The sequence below is a fragment of the Macaca fascicularis genome, chromosome 17 (assembly GCF_037993035.2).
Source record: "Macaca fascicularis isolate 582-1 chromosome 17, T2T-MFA8v1.1".
Taxonomy (NCBI): domain Eukaryota; kingdom Metazoa; phylum Chordata; class Mammalia; order Primates; family Cercopithecidae; genus Macaca; species Macaca fascicularis.
This window is the reverse complement of record NC_088391.1, coordinates 101,097,655-101,120,647: the sequence shown is the minus strand read 5'-3', so window position 1 is coordinate 101,120,647 and position 22,993 is coordinate 101,097,655. Positions and strand designations below refer to the sequence as shown.

The following is a 22,993-nucleotide window of genomic DNA, read 5'->3' as shown; positions in this document are numbered from 1 at the left end:
TCATGAGTGCTGTTTTTCTTTCTTCCATCCTTCCCTTCCCTCTCTTCCCTCCCCTCCCTCCCTTCCTCCCTCCCTTCCTTCCTTCCTTCCTTCCTTCCCTCTCTCTCTTGCTTTCTTTTCTTCTTTTTTTTTGTGATAGGGTCTTGCTCTGTCACCAGGCTGGAGTGCCATGGCGTGATCTTTCACTGCGGCCTGTACCTCCGGGGTTCAAGCAATTCTCCCACCTCAGCCTCCCAAGTAGCTGGGATTACAGGCATGCGCCTCCATGTCCCAGTAAATTTTTTTTTTTTTTTTTGTAGAGATGGGGTTTTGCCATGTTGCCCAGGCTGGTCTCAAATCCTTGAACTCAAGCGATCCTCCCAACTCAGCCTCCCAACATGCTGGGATTACAGGGGTGCTTTGTTTTCTGGGGAGCTGTTCCTAATTTGCTGAAGGCCTGTGCTCTCCGGTTTCTGGGCTGCTGCAGGCCTAACTTCTCTGCTCCTGTGGAGTGAGTGCTTTTCAGGCAAGGAAGGGAGCTTGGACCCCAGGAGGAAGCACTGAGGCAACCCCTGCGATTGCAGGTCCTCAGCCCCGCTGAGATGCGGTTTCAGATTTAAAACTTCAGTTTTGCAATAGCAGCCCATTGAGAAGTGAACACAGGTCAGCCTGACTCATGACTTTTTATTGACTTGGCTGAATATACCACTTAGGGACAGAAGTTATATTCATTTTCTATAAAGTGCATCTTTACTAGTGACACATCTAGGAAATATGCTAACCAAAGAGACTTTGGAATCTTTTTTTTTTTTTTTTTTTTTTTGAGGCAGAGTCTCACTCTGTTGCCCAGGCTGGAGTACAGTGGCACAATCTCAGCTCACTGCAGCCTCAAACTCCTGAACACAAGTGATCCACCCACCTCAGTCTGAGTAGCTGGGACTACAGGGCTGTGTCACTACACCTGGCTAATTTTTTATTTTTATTTTTTGTAGAGATGAGGTCTTGCTGTGTTTCCCAGGCTGGTCTGGAACTCCCGGGCTCACGCAGTCCTCTTGCCTCGGCCTCCCAAAATGCTGGGATCATAAGCATGAGCTCTGGCCAGGCCAGAGTCTTTATCTGAAGGCTGTGGAGGGAGAGAAAGTATCATACGGCATTGTCTTTGCAGTTGGTGCTTGAAGGCAGGGAGGGCTGTATGAATGCCTGAGGCCTGTTCTTTCTGAACATTCTTGGATTCGATTTCCCATCTGCTCTGGGCACCCGACAGCTTGTTTCCTCGAGGGGCTGTGTGCTCCGGGTACGGTGCCCACGGGTGGCACATTCTCCATCAACTCTGTTTAAGCATTTCATCCTGTACGTGTTGTCCTAAAAATAAGCATCCCTGTGGGCTCCTTTTAAACGAGTTCCTCTGAGCAGTTGGTGCTGCAGTCTCTCCTATGCTAGAACTTCCAGCTGCCCTTACAAGTGCTTTTGTAAGGGCATGAGGGGTTCATTCATTCGGCACATCTCACTGAGCAGTCACTCTCTCCTCAGCCCTTCCTGGAGCTGAGCGATTGGGACAGTTTCAATGACGGTGTGCCACAGGTACCCTGTGTCGTAGGCTGCATTCCAAGTGGACTTCGGATGCCAGCCTGGCTCATGTGGCCCGTTTCCTTCCAGAAACCACGTCAGTTCTTGGAAAGCTTGAAATCTCTCAGTTGGGCAACTCAGCCGTTGGAGATGGCGCAGATTTCCCCACTGGGTGTGGGTTTGAGCGCGTGACCTCGAGCATCCGTCTTTCCTTTGTGCAGAGCAGCCACTCCAGGGAGGAGAAGAGCAAGTGACGGTCCAGGGTTAATGGCGGCGTGTGGTCTCGGAGCTCCCTTCTGCACATTTCCAGCTGTCTGTGTCCCCGTGCAGATGAGAACCCTTTCCTCAATGACACCTCATATTCAGGTATTTCCTGGTGCCCTTGAAGCTTCGTCCCTGGCGGTGGTGTCAGGGAGTCTTGGGGTTGGGTATGTGGTAATCTAGGTGCTGTCAGTCAGAATGTCCCCTTCCCCAGGCTCCCAGGCCTGGTTTCTTAAAGAGTATGATGTTGCCATTTCTGGACCCAACTTCCTGGTTTAAACAGCCCCTGCTGTGCCAGGAAAACAATCTCACATGAATGTTCCCAGCACACAGATCCCCCCAGCACATGGGTGCCCCCCAGTACATGGGCTCCCCCCAGCACACAGATCCCCCCAGAACACGGGTGCCCCCCAGTACATGGGCTCCCCCCAGCACATGGATCCCCCCAGCACATGGGTCCCTCTAGCACATGGATCCCCCAGCACGCGGGTGCCCCCCAGTACATGGGCTCCCCCCAGCACATGGATTCCCCCCAGTACATGGGCTCCCCCCAGCACATGGGTCCCCCAGCACACGGGTGCCCCCCAGTACATGGGCTCCCCCCAGCACATGGGTCCCCCAGCACACGGGTGCCCCCCAGTACATGGGCTCCCCCCAGCACATGGATCCCCCCAGTACATGGGCTCCCCCCAGCACATGGGTCCCTCAGCACACGGGTGCCCCCCAGTACATGGGCTCCCCACAGCACATGGATCCCCCCAGCATATGGGCTCCCCCCAGCACATGGGTCCCTCTAGCACACGAATCCCCCCAGCACACCGGTGCCCCCCAGTACACGGCCCCCCCCAGCACACAGATCCCCCCAGCACCGGGTTCCTCTAGCACATAGATTCCCCCAGTACACGGGTCCCCCCAGCACATGGGTCCTCTAGCACACGGGTCCCCCTAGCACACGGATCCCCCTAGCACACGGCTCTCCCCAGCACACGGTTCTCCCCAGCACACGGGTCCTCCCAGCACACGGGTCCCTCTAGCACATGGATCCCCCCAGTACACGGATCTCCCCAGCACACGGATCCCCCCAGTACATGGATCCCCCCAGCATATAGGTCCTCCGAGCACATGGGTCCTCCCAGCACACAGTTCCCCCCAGCACACGGGTCCCTCCAGTACATGGGTCCTCCAGCACACAGTTCCCCCCAGCACACGGGTCCCTCGAGTACATGGGTCCCCCCAGCACACAGTTCCCCCCAGCACACGGGTCCCTCCAGTACATGGGTCCCCCCAGCACACAGTTCCCGCCAGCACACGGGTCCCTTCAGTACATGGGTCCCTCCCAGCACTCGGATCCCCATAGCACACGGGTGCTCCCAGCACATGGATCTCTCCAGCAGAGGCGAGCTGCTGCTCAAGGCCCATGAGACAGACCCCATGAGACACGGAGATGGTACTTGTCTTCCAGAGAGAAGGGGCAATGGCTGTGGGCTGGGCCTTCACTCCGTGCTCCTAGGAGACTCTAACCAGGCTGAGTCCCTACTGAGCAATGACCACAAACCTCTGAAGGAGGAAGAAGAGTGGGACCCGGACCCAGAGACCCTGGTGGAAGTGCAGTAGGGTGGCCTCCGGGTGTTTGGAGGATTTCAAAGGCACAGATCCTCCCAGACCTGGTTGGTGGAGTCCGGCTCGTATCTTCCTTTCTGTGGCCAGGCAGGGTGGCCTGTGCCCCTCGTCCTCTTACGTGCCCTTATTAGGAGCACAGCCTCTTCTCCACAGTGTGCAGCGGTCTTCCATCCTCCCACTTCGCAGAGCTGGATCTTTCGAGCCTCACTGTTGAAACAGGACAGAGGGGCTGGGTGCGGTGGGGTGGATACACAGCTGAGACCCTGCTCACACAGTGGAGAGACCCTGCATGCACAGCCGAAACCCTGCACACACGCACAGCCGAGACACTGCACACACAGCCGAGACCCTGCACACACAGCCGAGACCCTGCACACACAGCCGAGACACTGCACTCACAGCCGAGACCCTGCACACACAGTGGAGAGACCCTGCTCACACAGCCAAGACACTGCACTCACAGCCGAGACCCTGCACACACAGTGGAGAGACCCTGCTCACACAGCCAAGACACTGCACTCACAGCCGAGACCCTGCACACACAGTGGAGAGACCCTGCACACACAGCCGAGACCCTGCACTCACAGCCGAGACCCTGCACACACGCACAGCCGAGACCCTGCACACACAGAATACCGCCTGCACTCACAGCCGAGACCCTGCACGCACAGCCGAGACGCTGCACACACAGAATACCGCCTGCACTCAGCCTCCTCTGTACCTGCTCTGGAAGCTCTTCGGCCCAGTCCTCCCTTGTGGTCCAGGCTGCTTCCTTCAGGGAGAGCAGATGCCTTCAGAGCAAGCGTCCTTGCGTGGTTATGAAGCTCTGTGTCCCTCCCCTTCCCTTTGTGTTTGCCTTGAACCCACTGGCCCAGCCCTCAGGGATCAGATCTGGAGGGCACCTTGTTTGAGGATGTGCGGACCCAAGGCCAGAGAAAGTGTGTCCTGGGCCAGGGTGTCAGTGGCCGGAGTAAGACACGCCCAGGCCTTGGCTCCAGCCCCCCCCACTTCCTCACCAGGCCCTCCCAGCTCAGTCTACAATGGCTGTTTTCCTGGGATGTCAAAATATGTGGAAGGTCCTGCCTGGGGCGTGGTGCCTTGGGAATATGAGCCTCGGACTTTCAATGCCATGTTCCGGTTGCTGCTCTGTCTTTCCTCCCCTAAAGGTGGGCTTGGTTGATCGGGCTGCAAATGGTGGATACCCACGGGTCCAGGACAAGCCTCAGCCCTACCTTTTTTTTTTTTTTATCCCCCATCCAGATTTTCCCACAGGGAGAAGGCATTGGGGCCTGGAACGCTGTCTCCTGGGAGCTGGTCTCAGTTAAGTGAGCAGACTTGGCTTGTGCCTGCTCTCGGTCTGAAGGTGGCAGGCCTGGGACTGGTCACTGTCATCCCCAGTAGCACCTTCAAACCCTCTCCCTCAGCCTCACTGCATGGCAGCCTCGTTCACCAACCCCTGTGTGGCGGGCGGCTCCCATGGCCGGGGGCGAGCTCTCCCTGCTTCGAGGGAGGTGTGAGAGCCCCCTGGACAGAGTCCTCATAATCCGAATGCAAGAATTCCTTTCCCGGGAATCCTGCAGATAAAATGGATTATTTTTGTGAGTGTACAGTTAAGAATAAGCCAGTTTAAGGCAAAGGATTGGGTCCCACCTGGAGGAGAGGCGGGATCCTGTCCCATGCAGGATGAAACGGCCTCTGTAGGAATGGCTCCAGCTTTAGGGCTAGTTTATGTTGTCACGGGACCCACATCTTCTAAGCGGGCTCCACCCCATCCATCTGCCCTTTGTTCTTGTACTTTGGCCATGAATGGGAGGAGAAGGTCCCTGAGTCACCCCTGCATGTGGCAAGGTCCCCTCAAGTGTGAATCTGCAGGTGGGGTGGGGGAAGGGGGCTCCTGGGCGTATTTTAAACTCGGGAAGACAGCAGTCCCCTCCTGCCCCATCTCATGTGGCTTTGCAGCTGCAGCCTCCCATCTCTAAGTGTGTGTTCCTGGCCTCTGAGAAGAACTTAGTTAATTAAAATGGGCTTGTACAGTGAAATTGTGAAATACCCCTCGGGTGCAGGGACTCTGGTAGTATGCGGAAATGACCCCCACTTTGAGGCTTCTGAACCGCGCAGGTCATGTTGTGTGAAGTGCCTCGGGTGCCTGGCACATGGTTGATGCTCAATGGTCGCTGTTTTTAGGAAGTCAGCCCGGTGTAGAGGTTTGGCTTGAATGCTCCCTGAGTACATGTGTTGTGTTATCTTGTGCAAGTTGATTTACCATCTTTGGGGAAAATCTCTTTATGAAATGGGGAATATCGTTCCTACTTCACAGAGGAGTGGGAGGCAGGAAAAGCAGCCGGGAGACCCTTTGCAGAGGGGCTGGACCACAGGAGGAAGATGACTGTCCTCTTCCACCTCCAACCCCAGCGGAGAGATGTCACCGTGAAGCTGCCACTAGAGAAAAATGGCCAGAAAGCAATGATTTTCCCTTTTTCAGTAATGGCAGAGAGAAAGCCAGCTTCGCTTTAAAGCACATTGCCTTGGGGCTGGGCGGGGTGGCTCATGCCTGTAATCCTAGCACTTTGGGAGGGGATCACTTGAGGTCAGGAGTTCAAGACCAGCCTGGCCAGCATGATGAAATCCCGTCTTTGTTAAAAAATACAACAAAATTTAGCTGGGTGTGGTGGTGCACACCTCTCCCAGCTGCTCGGGAGGCTGAGGCAGGAGAATGGCTTGAACCCAGGAGGTGGAGGCTGCAGTGAGCCAAGATCCTGCCATTGCACTCCAGCCTGGGCAACAGAGCCAGACTCCGTCTCAAAAAAAAGGGCACATTGTCTTTGTGACATTTCGTTTTTCATCTCCCTTGGTTTTGGCAGAATTGTGAGACGTGCCTGACGGGGAGGTGTAGGAGCAGGAAAGGTCCTTCTTTTCTGGGGAGGGTGCACACGTGCCACACGCGCCACTGCACAGCTGCACACACACGTGCATCAACATCGGAGCCGTAGCTGCCCCGCACAGCTGGGCACAGGCCGTGCAGGAGATACGCCACCCATGAGCCGCTCTTCCTCGGACACCGTCCAGCCTTGAGGACCTCGCTGGGCGCTGGGAACAGCAGGTCATCCTTAGAGAGGAAGGCTGAGGACTCAGAATGGACTTATGGATATTGATTTTATACTTTGGGTTGTTATCTAACACTTTCTTACTTTCTTGTTCAGATGGCTTCGTCTTGGGTCTTAGGGAGCTCTTTCAGATGGCTCCCGTGTCACTTCCACATATCTCCATTTGGGGTTTTATTTGAGCACTTCCTTACTTTCTGGCACTACAAGATGTTCCAGTCTCATCGTCTGTATTTCCTGCCCCAGTCTCAGAATCAGCCATCTCCCCGAGGCGCCTCGGGTCCTTTTATTGGAGAAGAGTGTTAGAAACCCAGATCTGGGGCCAGGTGTGCTCACTGCTCCTGGGGGCTGCTTCTCTCAGGCCCTCCCAGCTGACAGAGCAAAGAAATACATGCGTGTGTACTAACCCCTATATATACACACACCTACCCCTATATATACACACACCTACCCCTATATGTACACACACCTACCCCTATATATACACACACCTACCCCTATATGTACACACACCTACCCCTATATGTACACACACCTACAGATATTTCTTTATGCGACTATAGGTGTCTATAATAGGCTAAACCTGAGTTCTTCTGATAGCTCTGACTCTAATCATTGTGTCATTTTCCCACTTTGCTGTAAATTCTCCTCCAATAAGAAACATGGCTCCCACCGACCATCCACTTAATTAATGGTTCAGTTTTTTGTTGTTGTTGTTTTTTTTTGGAGACAGAGTCTTTCTCTGTCGTGGGATTACAGGTGTGAGCCACCGTGCCCAACCAATGGTTCAGTTTTAGCATGAATGCAGTGTCAGCACTGTTCACCAGTACTCCTGCAAGAAACAACTTTATCCACTAGAGTACAATGCTGTGTGCAGTTCTCTTTGCCTTTGGTCTTAGAGACGCCACTCATTTCCAAATTACTTATATTATTAACAGCACCTTTCCCCTACTGGCTTCAGTGAGCTCCTGAAACTTCTGCAGGGTTTTCTTTTTAAATAAGTGGATGGCCCTTTTCCAGGAAGGCGGCCTCAAGGAAAAGCCACCTCCAGGTGTAACCAGAAACACTGAGCATTTCTCAGCGGGGAGGGGGAGGACAGCCTGACATTTTATTGTCTGAGCTGAACTTACGCTGTATGAATACAAACAGCTCCTAGATATTTGTAGCGTGGTGGCTTCCTGCGTCTGCAGAGTGAGGTTCTTGCTGCACCACGTGTGGGAGGTGAGGATGCTGTTCCCTCGTTGCCTTCAAGACATCTGCTTGGGTTTGGTCTGTCACTTTAAGATCCTCCTGGTGGCTCGTGTTACCCTTCCCTCCCATGTCTAGCATGCCGTGGAATTTACTTTCCAAATCATTCTACTCCCTTCCCTGTACTGTGCATTTGAAATCATAGTGCTCAACCTCAACACATTTAGAACTCCCAAGTTGCAGCGATTCTCTACCTCCTTCCTCTTAGGTCCTGGACACGTACGAGTGCATACATGCCTGCAGCTTAGGCACGTTCACGTGTAGTGACTGATCTGATTCTCCTGACGTCACTCTGATGCACAGGTACTTCGATGCATTTTACCGGAGGCCCGGCTCACTGAAGCAACCCATCCAGGCCATCCTTGCCAACTTGCTTTTCTTGGGTGGATTAAAGGCTGATGTGCTCTCCAGGGGCTTGTGAATCTTCTGGGTACCCCTACCCAGTCAGGATGACTGCAGATGCATTTTTATGCACGTTCCAGCAGCATCTCTGCCAGGGGTGCTGAAAGTCACTGTCTGAAGCAGCTGGGAGGCAGAAGTGATTCTGACTTTGGGGCACCCACTCTCTGGAAAATGTGGCACATCATTAGTTGATGGTTCAAGCACGCTCAGCTCTCAGGGGGCAGTTATTCCTGGCACCAAGAAACTAGCTTGGAAAAATCTGTCTTATGCAACATGCAGGGTCCATGAAGGGCAGAGCTCTGATTTTCAAGGTGTGGGATAGCCAATGGTTCGATTCCAGATGAGGCATCTCCACTCGCTATACTTCAGCGGGATCGTGGGGTCCTTGGCACAGATGTCGGGGTTATGAATTGTGATTGATTTATATTTTATAATCCACATTTTGGAAACCAATTGTGTTGAGGATCTTCGTCTTCTCATGTATTTTAGGTCTAAGGTGAAACATTTCTTTGATGTTTAACACTGGGTACTGACGCTGAAGTGTGACCACCACACAAGGTATCCAGCCTACCCCAGTCGAGCAGGGGTCTTCAGGACCGCAGCATACTTTGTGGTTGCCTCCTTGGCAGTGGGGGTGGAGTCTAGAATGACTTGCTGCTTCCCAGCTTCTAGAGTTGCTGTGGTTGCAAGCTCTGGTCTCTTGATCTCCGTCTCACACGCTCTGGGCCCACCGTTTTGCTGCAGCTATTGCCGTGGTGACCGGCCACGTGCAGGTGTGGCCTGACACACCGTGTCTCAGCTCTGCCTGGTTCTCTACCACCTCTACCTGGCATCTGGCAGGAGCCCGCTCAGCCGTGGTGGTGTGTGGCGCACCCGGGAGTGTGAGGGAATTAACACCCTCAGGCAACCCCCGACCAGTCGAGACCACAGCTGATGGAGAACACTTCCCTTTCCAAGCCATGCCTGGACCATCTGAGGCTCCTTCCTTGGTGGATCCCAAGCAGGATCAAGCCTAAACCATCCACATTGGTAACCCCCTTAGTCTCACATCTTTGAGTTGGCTTTTCTTATTCTTGGTTTCTCCCCCTCCAGGTCCCACTCAGGCTTCCTGAAATCACCTTCCCACATAGCCCTGCTCTGTAGAGGTCCTGGCCTCAGCCAGCTTCTGGGGGAACATGAGCTACGGCAGCTGTTTATCTGTTTCAAATTACATTATAAGGTAGGATACTTATTTCATAATGTGAACATTTTTCTTAGGAAAACTTCAATTTGAGCTTGCATTTCAGAGAGTCAAACTCTGTGAGCTGAATCTTGGAGACTGTTTCTTTGAAATACTGAGCTTTGACTTGGGAAGTTATGTGGGAACTTTTTTTTGTAGACATGGGGTCTCACTATATTGTCCAGGCTAGTCTCAAACTCCTATGGCTCAAGTGATCCTCCCACCTCAGCCTCCCAAAATACTGGGATTACAGATGTGGGGCACTGCACCCAGCCTATGTTGGAACAAATTGAATGACTTTGGAAATACATTTGTGAAGTGCCCTTTCTCCAAATTCCCACAAGTGCTGGTTGGGGTGTTTTTCTTTTTTTTTTTTTGAGATGGAATTTCACTTTTGTTGCCCAGGCTGGAGTACAGTGGCACAATCTCAGCTCACTGCAACCTCTGCCTCCCGGGTTCAAGTGATTCTCCTGCCTCAGTCTCCCGAATAGCTGCGATTATGGGCGCCAGCAAATTTTTACATTTTTAGTAGAGATGGGGTTTCACCATGTTAGCCAGGCTGGTCTCGAACTCCTGACCTCAGGTGATCCACCTGCCTCGGCCTCCCAAAGTGTTGGGATTACAGGTGTGAGCTATAAACATAAACACATTCCCTGAGAAATGGCTGCAATACCACGAATGGGTTCAACTCTACTGAGATGGATAAAAACAGCAGCATGGGTGGAGGCAGTGCCTTGCATTCATCAAACATTTTGCTCTGTGAACACGATAAGATTAAGGCAGTCAGCAACGTGGGGTTTAAAAATATTCAAAACTAGTTTTATTTTGTAGTCGTTACACAGGAGGGGGTAGTCAGAAGAGCACAGCTCACCCCCAGCAGTGGAGGGTTAGATCTCAGGGACAACGTGGGGCAGTGGGGACAGCACCTCCGACCCTATGGGGTGTACCTTCAAGTAGCAGGGCTGACAATGACGCCTAGAAAGGTCTCCACTTCCGCCTGAGTTTGGCCAAACCCAATGGTCTATAGGGATGTGGCAAAAGAATGACCGACCGCTATGTGATTATCAGTGTTTTTTACAATAAAGGGCACAGTTTTGCCTTGAAGATAATTCACATCAACGGTATTTGGGAGAACATAGAGCTGGCATAACACTGGTGTAGAAAGCAGGGCCAGGCCCACCCACAGGGCCCTCATGTGGGGACGGGTGCCTGAGCCCGAGCCCCTCGAGCCCCTGGCCACGGCTGGCTGCCTGTGTGCTGTTGTGTCGTCTATCCCACCCCGAGAAGTGAGTTGAACAATGTGAGTTGTCTGTGGCATTTGAAAGTGCAGTGGTTACATGGGTGTGTGCGAAGTGGTTAGCTGTGCCTCCAGGCGGCACGTCTAGCAGGGGTAACGGGGGCCAGGGTTGCTCCTGGCTTTCTATGGGCAGGGCTTGCCCTGCAGGGGTCCCGAGTGCTTGCACCCGCTCGATGACAGTGGCTGGCAGGTCTAAGTGCTGCTGCTGGATGCAAATTCCTTTGGTAGACTTTTTTTTTTTTTTTTTTAAGAAAAAATAAAACCAATTTTTGGGTTGGCACCTGAGGTAATAAGTTAAGAATAAGCACCAAAATGGCCCTTCCTGGCACGCGCTGGCTCACAGGTTCTTCATGCACACCTGGCAGCGGCTGATGTGTGTGCGGATGAGGCCGGCCTTGAGCGTGTCAGCGGAGGGCGAGCCCTGGAAGCTCTGCTCGGGAATGGTGGTCAGCCAGAAGCTGTACTTATTGGCGTAGTAGTGGCAGGTGCCGCGGCCTCCATTGCACTCGATGAATGGCGTGGCGCGGAAGTCCTCCAGACAGCTGCCCGGTGACACCAGGGACTGGCCGCCGCCTTCGTCTCCCGCCGCCGTGTGCTGCACAGACAGGGGGCAGGACAGGGTTAGGAATCACAGGCTGCGGGTGGCACGGGGTCAGGGCATAGCCCTCTTCTGTGCGTGTGTTTTTACTGAACAGCAAACCATGACCATCCGTCGGTGTCAATACGGACATGCGGCATCCTCACGAATGCACCTTCAGCAAGAGGGGGTTGGTGAAATACACCCGGGCCCCTGCAGGAGGCGGCCCCAGGCACGAGGATGTGCTGCGGAGGCAGGTGCGTGGACACTAATTCGCAGCCAGGCTGGCCGTTCAGTAGGAACTAGAGCAGGGACAGCAGGTATGAGCCGCAGATGCAACTGACGACATTTCAGTAACAAAACAAACCATCTACCTAATCAACCATTCAGATAAAAATACCTGGCAGAAGAGAGAACACAATGTTTACTCTTTTTAAAAGAAAAAAATAAAACGTAGGCTAGCATCTGAGGCTAATAAGTTAAAAATAATCACCCAGCCAGGCCTCCCAGCCCCTTCTCTGAAAATGCTGATGATCAGGGAGGAAAGAGAAGTGGTTTTAGTTATTTTTTTAAAAATCTGTACTTGAGGCCGGGCGCGGTGGCTCAAGCCTGTAATCCCAGCACTTTGGGAGGCCGAGGTGGGCGGATCACAAGGTCAGGAGATCGAGACCACAGTGAAACCCCGTCTCTACTAAAAAAAAATACAAAAATTAGCCGGGCGCGGTGGCGGGCGCCTGTAGTCCCAGCTACTCGGGAGGCTGAGGCAGGAGAATGGCGGGAACCCGGGAGGCGGAGCTTGCAGTGAGCCGAGATCGCGCCACTGCACTCCAGCCTGGGCAACAGCGTGAGACTCCGTCTCAAAAAAAAAAAAAAAAATCTGTACTTGCTGATTTTTCACAATAAATATGTATTACTTGTGTAATTAAATAATTGTTTTTTCAATCAGAGGTTGTTAAATAGTTAGTTGATCCTGAGGCTGGCTGGGAGGTGGGTGAGGTCTTCAAGGGAGCCATATATATATATTGTTTTTCATTTTAAGGTTCTACTTTCTGTTGTGTCAACATGTTTAGCCTTTCTGGAACTGCATGGCAGGCCTCCTGGGCCCCAGAGTTGGTGTATAAGTGCCATTTGGCTTGGCCGAGCAGGCTTTGAGGGGTAAGTGGGCTTCGGAATCTGTTTACTCAGAATAGAAATATCTCAGTTTGGCCAGGCGCGGTGGCTCAAGCCTGTAATCCCAGCACTTTGGGAGGCCGAGACGGGCGGATCACGAGGTCAGGAGTTCGAGACCATCCTGGCTAACACGGTGAAACCCCGTCTCTACTAAAAAAATACAAAAAACTAGCCGGGCGAGGTGGTGGGCGCCTGTAGTCCCGGCTACTCGGGAGGCTGAGGCAGGAGAATGGCGTAAAAACCCGGGAGGCGGAGCTTGCAGTGAGCTGAGATCCGGCCACTGCACTCCACCCTGGGCGACATAGCGAGACTCCATCTCAAATAAAAAAAAAAAAAAAAAAAAAAAGAAATATCTCAGTTCAGTTTGCGGGAAAAAGGGGCTGTACTATGATGTATTTGGGCAGGGGCCCTAGTTTAAGCTTTCCTTTAAACACACAGAAACCAAAAATCCTTTAAAAAGTGTTCTGCTCACAGAAGGCAGAAGCCTGTCCAGCCCTGAGCTGCCTGCTCTTTCTTGTCTGCTAATGAGCAGGTAATAAGAAGTGGAGACGTCCTCCCGGGCACCTCTGGCTTCACTGCGGTCTGAAGGAGCTGAGGCCTGCTAGGAGCTGCCCAAAGCAGACACGTGGGACTCCCAGAATGAGCTCAGAAGGGAGCGCAATGTGTGAAGTCTTAGAGGCTGGCATAGCCAGGTAAGAGCTGAGTTTGCTGCACACACACACACAAGCATACACGCACACATGCACACACATGGTGTACACTCATGCACACACAAATGCACACGTGCACACCCATGCATGTACACACACACTCAGTACATGCTTGTGTACACACCCCTGTGCACACACGTGCATAAGTGCACACAGTGCAGGCACACGCACTCTTTCCAATGTGCTCCTCTCAGTGGGCAAGCCTCTGGCTTTGGTACTCACAGCAGCTCATATATCTTAAGAGAACTGCCTGGATGAGAGGCTGACCTGAAGAAGGGGCTGTGAGGGCTCCAGATTGTAGCCAGAATTGAAAAAAGAGGAACTAAAATAACGGCCAGCTAGATACTGTAGCTTCCACCAGACCAGCTTTGAGAGAGGCCACCGAGGGGAGGGGAGGAAAATGACTTTTGCTGCTCCAGTCTGCATCCGGGGCTCTGCCCTCGTCCTCCCTCCCACGTGGTGCTCGCTTGTAGGGAATGCAGAAAATGCATCCTCTGGGGCCACCTATCCTCATGGACAAAAGAAGGGTGAGCCGGGTGCTAGCCTCGGCACTGTTCTCGCCTTCTGTGCATCCACTGGGGACAGTGGGGCAGTTGCTCTCAGCTGAGCTGTCCTCTCCTCTCCAAAGTCAGCTCTCATTATGCTGAGATGCCAGCAGCCCTAGCGGCACCATACGCTTGTCACCACACGGAAGGGATCAAAGAGTATTTAAAGCACAGACGAGGCACACAGCTGTCTTGGTTTAGGTCCTGTCTCCTAGACAGCAGTCAGGACACATCTGGAGGGGGCACATCTCCAGTACACAGATGTGTCTGCTCACTTATGTGTCCATCGTCAGGGCCAGTGGGGACTTTCTGTTGTTCTCAGAAGTCAAGGTACTTCTGGCCCATCTGTTCTGACCCCTGCATCTGTCAGCAGGGTGACAGGAGCCATCTCAACCCATGCCTTTTGGGGCTGTCAAGTTCCAGGCTTGCTGAGGCTGTCAGCCATTTATTTGAGCAGAGAGTTATGTGTGCAGAGGATAATGCCTGCTTATCTCGTGACAGTAACTTGAAACCTGATTGCTAATGGAACAGGGGATGCCTGACCTTTTTGGATACTGTGTAATCATGCCCTTCACAAGCGAGAGGCTCATTTATTTTGAATTTAACAATGGAAGTTAAAAAATAGGAGCAATCAAAGCTTACTTCCTCCATGACACAGGAGCACCCCGAAGGTCACTGTGAAACAAAAGAAGGTTGCTCCAAAGTCACCTTCCATGATATGCTTCTGGAAAGGCAAAATGTGTGCCTGTCCCAGCCCAGGATTTAGTATCCTGTTGCTCCAACTTATCATAGCAACAATACCTGTTAAAATGCCAATACTGTTTGTCTTTTCCTTCCTTTCCTAGAATCTGGATTTTTTTTTCCTGTTGTTTTGAAAGATTAGCAATCATTATGTAATTTATATTTTATGTTGTGTATATATATAATTTGTGAAATATTTAACATGCTGGGCATCTGATCCATGTAGTTGGAGTTATGACAGTTATAATCCCTATAAATAAACTCAATGGAAGACCCACTGTGCTCAGCAAGACTCTCTTTTCTCCCTACAAGAGTATACAGATGGTCCCCGATTTGCCATGGTTAGACTTCAATGAGTTTTGACTTTTCGACGGTGCCAAAGCAATATGTATTCAATTCACTATTGGATTTCTGGTGGGGCTACATCCAGATAAACCCATCATAAATTGAGAATGCACTTTCAACTTAACGGTATCTTCATCTTACAATGAATTTGCCTGGACGGGACCCTACTCCAAGTTGAGGAGCCTCTGCTTTAAGACCTAATATTGCAAAAGACACTACGGTGCTGTGATCTCTTCCCTGGAGATTAAGCTAAACCTGATCTGGCCAAAGCTGAGGGTTCTCTATTTCATACCCAAAGGCAAACTGGCAGGGTGGGCGGCACCTTCCCAGGTCCTGGTTGTGCACCTTCTCCTGGATTTCAAAGTACACAGGCTCTCTGTTTTATACCCAAAGGTATTCCAGAATTTTCCTCATGAATGTATATCCATTTTAAGCCAGACAGTTAATAGGTATTTCTTGAAGGTATTTAAGGTTCCAGATAGATTCTAAATAAGATCAGGATTCTGGAGAAAAGTCTTCCATATATTTAGACTTCTGGTAAACCCAAAGCAACTGTACCTTTGGTGTTGGTGTTATACTAGTAAGACGGATGACAGGCAAATTCGTCCTGGTTACACTCCTTACGAAGGCCTGGTGGCAAATTAATGAGCCCTTTCTGGGTGGGGGAAGCCCTGTGCCCAGCATGTGGTTCAGCTAGCAAAGTGTAAGCTGTATTCCAGCTCTCTCTCTCTCCCTGGGCCAAGTGCCCTCGTGCAGTGCACACCCTGAACTGCCCTGTCCGATTACTCTTACAAAGGCAGGGGTTCTTGCCGTGTCCCCAGCCAGGGTGTGGCTGAGGAGGGGAACTGGGTAAATGCCACGTACCATGAGGAAGGAATATCCGATCCACAAGCTCCGCCACCCAGCTGGGCAGTGTGGAATGGAGACATCCTGACTGTGGACGGCGATGGCGACGGCTGGGGCCTCACACACCGAGCAGCGGCTGATGTAGGGCTTGATCTCATCCTCGGCCACAGGCATCATGGGCAGCGGAGCCGTGGTAGACAGCCAGTAGGACTTGTCGTTCCGGCTGGCATAGTAGCAGACATCACCAGGGTTGCAGTACAGGAAGGGCATGGTGCTGAACCGCGCCAGGCAGGAGCCCGCCAGCCCTGCGGAAGGAGGGGTCATGAGATCAGTGTTGTGTGGCTAGAAGACGCACCTGCCAGCCCCGGCCAGGCCCAGGAGGCTCCGTGTCACAGACTAGTCCCAGGACACCTGGTGGAGTTCAGCCACCTACTGGAGGGCCAGGCTAAGGCTTCCCAATTTCTTTTTCTCTTTCTGATCAAACAGACTACACTGGCATTTCAGAACAGCTCTGTTCTTCTACAAGATCTCACACATACTGGGCCAAGTTGGATCAGCAGGGAGTGGTGTCTTCATGGAATAGCATTTTGGGTGAGCCTTACCTTAGTGGGGTCTTAACAGCACTGGCCCCAAGAAAACTCTGATGGCCTCCAAGGGGTTGCTCTTTGACCCCAAGGAGCCACCCCAGAAGGAGCCCTGGCCCCTCTCCCTTCCATGTAGCCTTACTGCTTCTAGAGACGAAGACAGCCTTTATCTCCTGGCCACGGTGAATGATTCCCTCTTCACAGGGACTACGGAAAAGCTCAGACCCAGAAGTGTAGCCACCTTTAGCAAACATGCCTGGGCTAGGCCTGCCTCCTTGGCCCTGTTCCCAGATCTATTCTAGGCCCTTATCCTCGGTGGCCTTTGCCTCACTGTTCTTTAGAAACTCATTGTGGAAGTGGGGCGCACAGGCAGGAATGTGCTGGCGCCATGAGCCAGCTCCACGCTTTCCGGGGGCAGAACGCCTGGTGTAACCTGCACTGAGGAGGCAGAACGCAGCCAGTGTCCCGGAGACCCTTCCCGTCACCCCCTCAAAGAGGACCTCAGACTAAGCCACCTTCACTTGTAATTTGTGTGTGTTGCGTTTTCTGTATTCAAAGTCACATTAATGCCTTTTAAAGGCTTCCTTGAATAAGAGCGTGCACACGTGTCCATGGGTCCATTTTCCTGGGATCCTGTATGGGAGAGTCTTATATGAACCCCAGCACCTTATGGCCCCTGCCTGACTCCAAGTCTACAGAACTTGGGTCAAAAAGCAAGAAGGAGGTGAAGTAATTGGTGGTCTCCACTGGAGAGGGGTCAAGGGTCAGACGGGTCACATGGGAGCCTGCGGAAGTCGATACCAAGTTAAAAGGCAGGTCCCTGGGTTAAGGTCCTGAGGTTTAAGGGCTTTGTAAGGCTTCTGCTTCAAAGGCCTTTTTAATCTTTCTGCACTTCCAGGAATGTGGGTGGACCCTTCATCAGGGGAACTTATCAGCCGTGAAGGGTTTGGGAGTCTCGCTGTGGCCCTTTGACCTTAGCCACTTCCAGGCCAGCCCTGAGCAGATCATGGGGGCCAGGTGGGGGAACCTACCCAGGTCCTGGTTGTGTGCCTTCTCCTGGCCCTCAAAGTACAGCAGGCTGTACCCACTCCAGAGCTTGTTCATGCCCACCGGGCACATGGGCTCCTGTTCCGTCTGGCTGTGCTTCACCAGGAGGTAGCCGATGCTGACGCTGCGGCCTGGCATACCCGGCAGGCCCGGGCTCCCTGGACGGCCTGGTGCACCTACAGCCCGAGAAAGAGAGAGAGAGCAGCCCCCTTTACAGCCGCCCCACAGAAACCTGGGGACCCAGCGGTGCAGGGCAGTTTCCAGGTGCGCCTAGCACCGTTGCTTTCCTTCCCCAGATGTTGGCACTGTCTGTTGAGATCAGGAGACTGTTGGGAAGGATTTCATCTACACTTTGTGCTTAGCAGCATGAAATGATGGCAATGAGGGCACTGGGCACAGAGGAGTGGTCCTTTCTATAAAGGACCAGAGGAGTATCGCAGGCCAGCCCCCACCCCCAGCAGTGGCCTCCCTCCGCTGGACACTTCCAGGAGACGTGGCTCATTGCAGGCCACGCTGATCGCGCACTTGACCACATCCTGGGTTAGAATGTTCTTTCTCTGCGCAGCTGAGATCCGCCTCCTATAACTCCTACCAGGGAGCACATGGGGTGGCTCATCTGCCTCTGGCAAAGCAGCTGTGTGAACGTTTCTCAGCTGTCCCTGGTGAACATTTCTCCCACTGTCCCCTCCCCTTCCAGGGGACACCCATGGTCATGGCCCTTTCTCCCAGGACACTTCCCTTCCGCCGTCCCTAGCTTGTCTCCTGCCCTGGGCGGGCTCCGATTTGCCGGCATTTGTTTTCAGGTGCACACCACACTACCCATAATTTGCCGGCTGTGGATCTGACCCCGGGGCAGGGGACTGCTATTGCCTTTGACTCGGACACCAATAATGCTCCCTATGTTTAATTTTTTTTTTTTTGAGATGGAGTCTCACTCTGTCACCCAGGCCAGAGTACAGTGGCACAGGATGGTCTCGATCTGACCTCATGATCCGCCCACCTCGGCCTCCCAAAGTGCTGAGATTACAGGCGTGAGTCACCGCGCCCGGCCCCTATGTTTAATTTTTTTTTTTTTTTTTTTGAGACGGAGTCTCGCTCTGTCGCCCAGGCTGGAGTGCAGTGGCGCAATCTCAGCTCGCTGCAAACTCCGCCTCCCAGGTTCAGGCCATTCTACTGCCTCAGCCTCCCAAGTAGCTGGGACTACAGGCGCCCGCCACCATGCCCGGCTAATTTTTTGTATTTTTAGCAGAGACGGGGTTTCACTGTGTAAGCCAGGATGATCTCGATCTCCTGACCTCGTGATCCACCTGCCTCGGCCTCCCAAAGTGCTGGGATTACAGGCATGAGCCACCGCGCCTGGCCTTAATTTTAATTTTAATGCTGAGACCATTGGCTCAAACTGAGCTCAGGTTAAGAGAAATTTTGAGAATTTTTTTTTTTTTTTGCATGAATAGCTGTTATTTCTGGCCTATTTCATTCTGCATATGTGCAAATAATTTAAAAAAAAATAAGACGACTGGGCACGGTGGCTTACACCTGTAATCCCAGCACTTTGTGAGGCTGAGGCGGGTGGATCACTCGAGGTCAGGAGTTCAAGACCAGCCTGGTCAACATGGTGAAACCCCGTCTCAACTACAAAAACAAAAAAGTTAGCTGGGTGTGGTGGCACATGCCTGTAGTCCCAACTACTTGGGAGGCTAAGACAGGAGAATTGCTTGAACCTGGGAGGCAGAGGCTGCAGTGAGCTGAGATCATGCCACTGCACTCCAGCCTGGGTGAGGCAGAGTGAGACTCTGTCTCAAAAAAAAACAACAAAAAAAAGTAAGACAGGGCTTTGCAATGTGGCTCTAGTAAATTTTAATAGTTGGTTTTTGGCTACTTGTCTAATCCCGATCCTTGATGTCTACTGATCCCTGCCGCCCACTCCGCAGCACTGCAGGTGTCCCAGGAAAAGGAGGGAGGCTATCCCGGGACTCGGGATAGGTGTTCTGCTGCGCACAGGAGCGAAGCAGCATGCTCAGACTGGGAGCAGGAGGGTGGGGCAGCGCCTCATTTCTGGCTTTTCTGGGCTCTCACGTGTCCCTTTCCTGCAGACCACAGTCTGTGAGTCAGACCCATAGCACTAGGACCTGGGAAGGTCCTTCCCCACTGGTCACTCACCTTCTTGGCCAATCGGCCCCTGGTGGCCTACGGGTCCTTCATCTCCCCGGAACCCGGGAACAGCAGACACGCCACCTCTTCCTTGGGGCCCGGCTTTCCCTGGAGCCCCACGGAAACCTGCAAGCCACCAAAGAAGTGTGAATGTGGCTGGAAACTGTGACCACGCCTGGCAGAGCTGGCGATCAGCAAAGAGAACACAAGAGGACGTAATGCCAGCAGGCCCTGGCCTTGCCCGGGCAGCCCTGAGGGGCTCCAGGCCCCAGCTCAGCACTCTACCTGGTTCTCCGGGGGGGCCCTGGGGCCCCATCTCCCCTGGTGCCCCAGGGGGGCCTCGCCTCCCCTGCGGACCCACTGTCCCTGGTGGGATGGCAATCTTCTGGGGGATTCCTGCAATCCCGGGGGCTCCCACAATCCCGGGGGCACCTGGAAGGGAAACAGAGAGGCCCCAGTAAAACAAGGTCATTCCACTCTCTTGCTCTGAGTGCTACCGCGTTTCTCACCCGGGGAGGCCCCTTTTGGAGCTTCCGGACAATTGTGCTTTCTAGAGATGAGCCAGACACAAATGGGCCTGAGCCGTGACTCAGCGCCTGCCGTTTGAATACTAAACTTTCCATTCACCAAGGCCCTGTGACAACATCCGAGTCGCAGCCTTGGTTTCCTCCCTGCTCTTTACAACATGTGACCCATGCTGGAGAGGATCCTGGCCGTTTGACCTTCAGGATGTCCCCAAGCCTGGAGAGGCTGGGCTGAGCCACTAGCTCTGCAGGTATGCAGACGGTCACTTACCAGGGAATCCTGGGTCTCCCTTGGGTCCCTTGGGTCCTCTGTCGCCCACCGCACCGGCGGGTCCAGTGTTCCCCATAAAGCCTTGTTCACCCCTGGGCCCTGCAACACAAAGAAGACGTTAGGGACACGGAAGTCTGTGGGGATGGGGCTTCTCTCACTGTGGCTAGGGCACTGTTACCTTTTTCTCCCGGGAGACCGAACACACCCGGCCTGCCCTGGGGCCCGGAGTCCCCGGCCCATCCTTTGGTCCCTGGGGTTCCTGGAGCTCCTGGGTTCCCTGCGTCACCTTTGCTTCCAGGAAGAGCAGCAGACCCGGGTGGCCCTGGCGGGCCCCGATAACCTGTTGGCATTAGGGACAAGAAAGGAGGGTTTAAACAGGACCCCAAGGCCCCTGGGGGCAGTCAGGTACTCAGTCACCCATTCAGGGGACAATCTCTGACAAGTCTGTGGCATGGAATGACTTTGTCTTTGTGTTTAAAAAATTGTCATAAAATACATATAACATAAAAGTTACCATTTTAATCATTTTTAGGTGCACTGCTCAGTGGCATTAAATATATTCACCTTCACCACTGACTATCTCCAGAACTTTCTCATCCTAAACTGAAATCTGTCCCCGTTATACACTCACTCCCCATGCCCTCTCCCCTCAACCCTCAGCAACAACCATTCTACTTTCTCTTTCTATGAATCTGATGACTTCAGGGGCCTCATATGTGTGGGATCACAGGATCCGACCTTTTGTGACTGGTTTCTTTCACTCAGCAGAATGCCCTCAAGGGTCATCTAGGTGGCAGCGGGTGATAAGAGTTCCTTCTTTTTAAGACTGAATAAAGGCTGGGCGCCGTGGCTCACACCTGTCATCCCAGCACTTTGGAAGGCCGAGGTGAGAGGATCGCTTGAGGTCAAGAGTTTGAGACCAGCCTGGCCAACATGGTGAAACCCTGTCTCTACTAAAAATACAAAAACCAGCCGGGTGTGGTGGTGGGCACCTATAATCCCAGCTACTCGGGAGGCTGAGGCAGGAGAATTCCTTGAACCCAGGAGGCGGAGATTGCAGCAAGCTGAGATTGTGCCACTGCACTCCAGCCTGGGCAACAGAGCAAGACTGTTCCAAAAAAACAAAAAACAAGAAAACAACCAAACAAAAAAGACGGACTCCTCTTGTGCTAGGTGCGTACTGACTGCATTTTGCTTCTTAATTCCTCCGTCGATGGACACTGGGGTTACTTTCAGCACTTCGAGCTTGTGAATAGTGCTGCTGTGAACCCTGACGCACAAATGCTTGTTTGATGGGTGGCTTCATCTTTACGCCATCTCTTTCCAATATTCAGCTCATTTGTGATTAGGATATGCAAATTAAATTTAATATTTGTCTAAACACAATACAGTGAGGAAGAAGAAAGCCGTTCATATTGCATATTTCTGAGTCCCCTGCAGTTTGAATATCTGCTATTACAGCAAGTAAATGACATGGCCTGTGTCTCGGCTTCCCGGGGACCAGGTCGTACAGGTGATGGAAATGACACCGGAGGACCATGATGGCCCCTGCCCCTTTGACCGGAGTCTGGGCACGGTGTGGAAATGAACGTCTGTTCTCCCCCTAGATTAAGTGGGCCATTGCCGGCTCCTGCCCCTAGAGATGTCGAAGCACAGATGCATAAGTCCTGCTTACCTTTCAGGCCAAATATCCCTGGCGCCCCTTTGTCACCAGGTGCCCCAGAGATGTTGGAAGGGGGCGTGATGCCAGGGAACCCCTGAAGTCCTGGACTCCCAGGTGGGCCTCGTTCTCCTTAGGATGAAAACAGAAGACATTATTTTCAGCATTAGCACCCAACTTTTCAAATCTACTGTTTTCCCTCCACACCATCACCTGTGGTGGACCAGAGCCTAGTGAGTGAGACAGTGATGGGAGGCGCCCTCAGGCCAAGGATCATCTCATGATGGGGCTGGGGAGGCTCTCAGGGTGGGGTTTGGGAGGCAAGGGCTGTGAACCCCTCCCCCAACTCCAGCCTTTCTCCTGTGAGGAGCCCTCCACTGGGATCCTTCTGCCTGTGCTCCACTTCCCCAAGGCACTGCCCGATCATGCTTAGATGGAGCCTCAGCCCCAGGCGTGGCACAGCCGCTCAGACTCTGATCCTGATACATGTGGACAGTGGTCAGCACACGTGATGGACGGAAGGTTGAAAATTGCTGCAAATGAAGCTTGCGATTGACATCAGTATGGTCAACTCTCCCTGTGGCTGTCCTCCAGTGCCTTGGATCCCAGCTTGGACAAAGTGGGTCCTCATTATTCACAGATTCTTTATGTTCCAACTTGTCTGCTCACTAAAACTCACTTGGAGTCCCCCCCAAATAAACACTGGCATTCACAGTTACACACAGAGGTAAAGTGAGTCCCAGCTGAGGTCCAGCAAGGTGACACTCCTGCCTTCTCGCTGCAGCTCACACTGTACACACATGTCCTTGTCTTGGTCTCTGTAGTGCCCTGTTTTCCACATTTTCGTGCTTTATGCTGGTGATTTTGCCGTTTCAGATGCCCCCTATGCATTGTGTTGAAGTGCAGCCCAGTGTTGGTAAGTGCAAGAAGGCTGTGAAGTCCCTTATGGAGAAACACGTATGTAAGAGAAGCTGCGTTCAGGCACGAGTGACAGTGCATGTTGAGTGTTCATGAATCAGCAATCCACACTAAACGAGGTGCCGTTACACAGAAAACCAGGTTACATATTGATCACTGATAAACATCTTGTGAGCAGAGGCTTGCAGGAACCTAGCCTTGTATTTCCCCT

At 52.6% G+C, this 22,993-nt stretch overlaps 1 protein-coding gene and 2 long non-coding RNA genes across 8 annotated transcripts in view; 1 reads left to right on the top strand and 2 right to left on the bottom strand.

Annotated features, from left to right (window-relative positions):
- Positions 1 to 647: 647 nt before the first annotated feature.
- Positions 648 to 4,368, bottom strand: LOC141408913 (uncharacterized). Its single transcript, XR_012426562.1, has 2 exons — positions 4,148 to 4,368; positions 648 to 3,633 (listed from the first exon to the last, which is right to left on the bottom strand). It is a non-coding gene; the product is annotated as an uncharacterized lncRNA (long non-coding RNA).
- Positions 1,756 to 22,875, top strand: LOC102130822 (uncharacterized). 6 transcript variants are annotated; one of them, XR_010582421.2, is made up of 7 exons: positions 1,756 to 1,911; positions 7,984 to 8,078; positions 9,270 to 9,396; positions 12,310 to 12,425; positions 12,973 to 13,132; positions 16,114 to 16,218; positions 22,741 to 22,875. It is a non-coding gene; the product is annotated as an uncharacterized lncRNA (long non-coding RNA). The 6 variants fall into 6 exon arrangements; XR_012426555.1 differs by lacking the exon at positions 22,741 to 22,875 and adding an exon at positions 11,389 to 11,527 and having other exon boundaries at positions 16,114 to 16,942; XR_012426556.1 differs by lacking the exon at positions 22,741 to 22,875 and having other exon boundaries at positions 16,114 to 16,942.
- Positions 10,194 to 22,993, bottom strand: part of COL4A2 (collagen type IV alpha 2 chain) — a 202,120-nt gene continuing 189,320 nt past the window's right edge. The window contains exons 41-48 of the mRNA XM_005586239.4: positions 21,880 to 21,996; positions 20,383 to 20,544; positions 20,205 to 20,303; positions 19,695 to 19,841; positions 19,419 to 19,535; positions 17,243 to 17,434; positions 15,646 to 15,932; positions 10,194 to 11,288 (exon numbers count right to left, since the gene is read on the bottom strand). Coding sequence (XP_005586296.3) covers positions 11,031 to 11,288; positions 15,646 to 15,932; positions 17,243 to 17,434; positions 19,419 to 19,535; positions 19,695 to 19,841; positions 20,205 to 20,303; positions 20,383 to 20,544; positions 21,880 to 21,996 — 1,379 coding nt within the window. The 3' untranslated portion in view covers positions 10,194 to 11,030. The remainder of the gene's footprint in view (positions 11,289 to 15,645; positions 15,933 to 17,242; positions 17,435 to 19,418; positions 19,536 to 19,694; positions 19,842 to 20,204; positions 20,304 to 20,382; positions 20,545 to 21,879; positions 21,997 to 22,993) is intronic.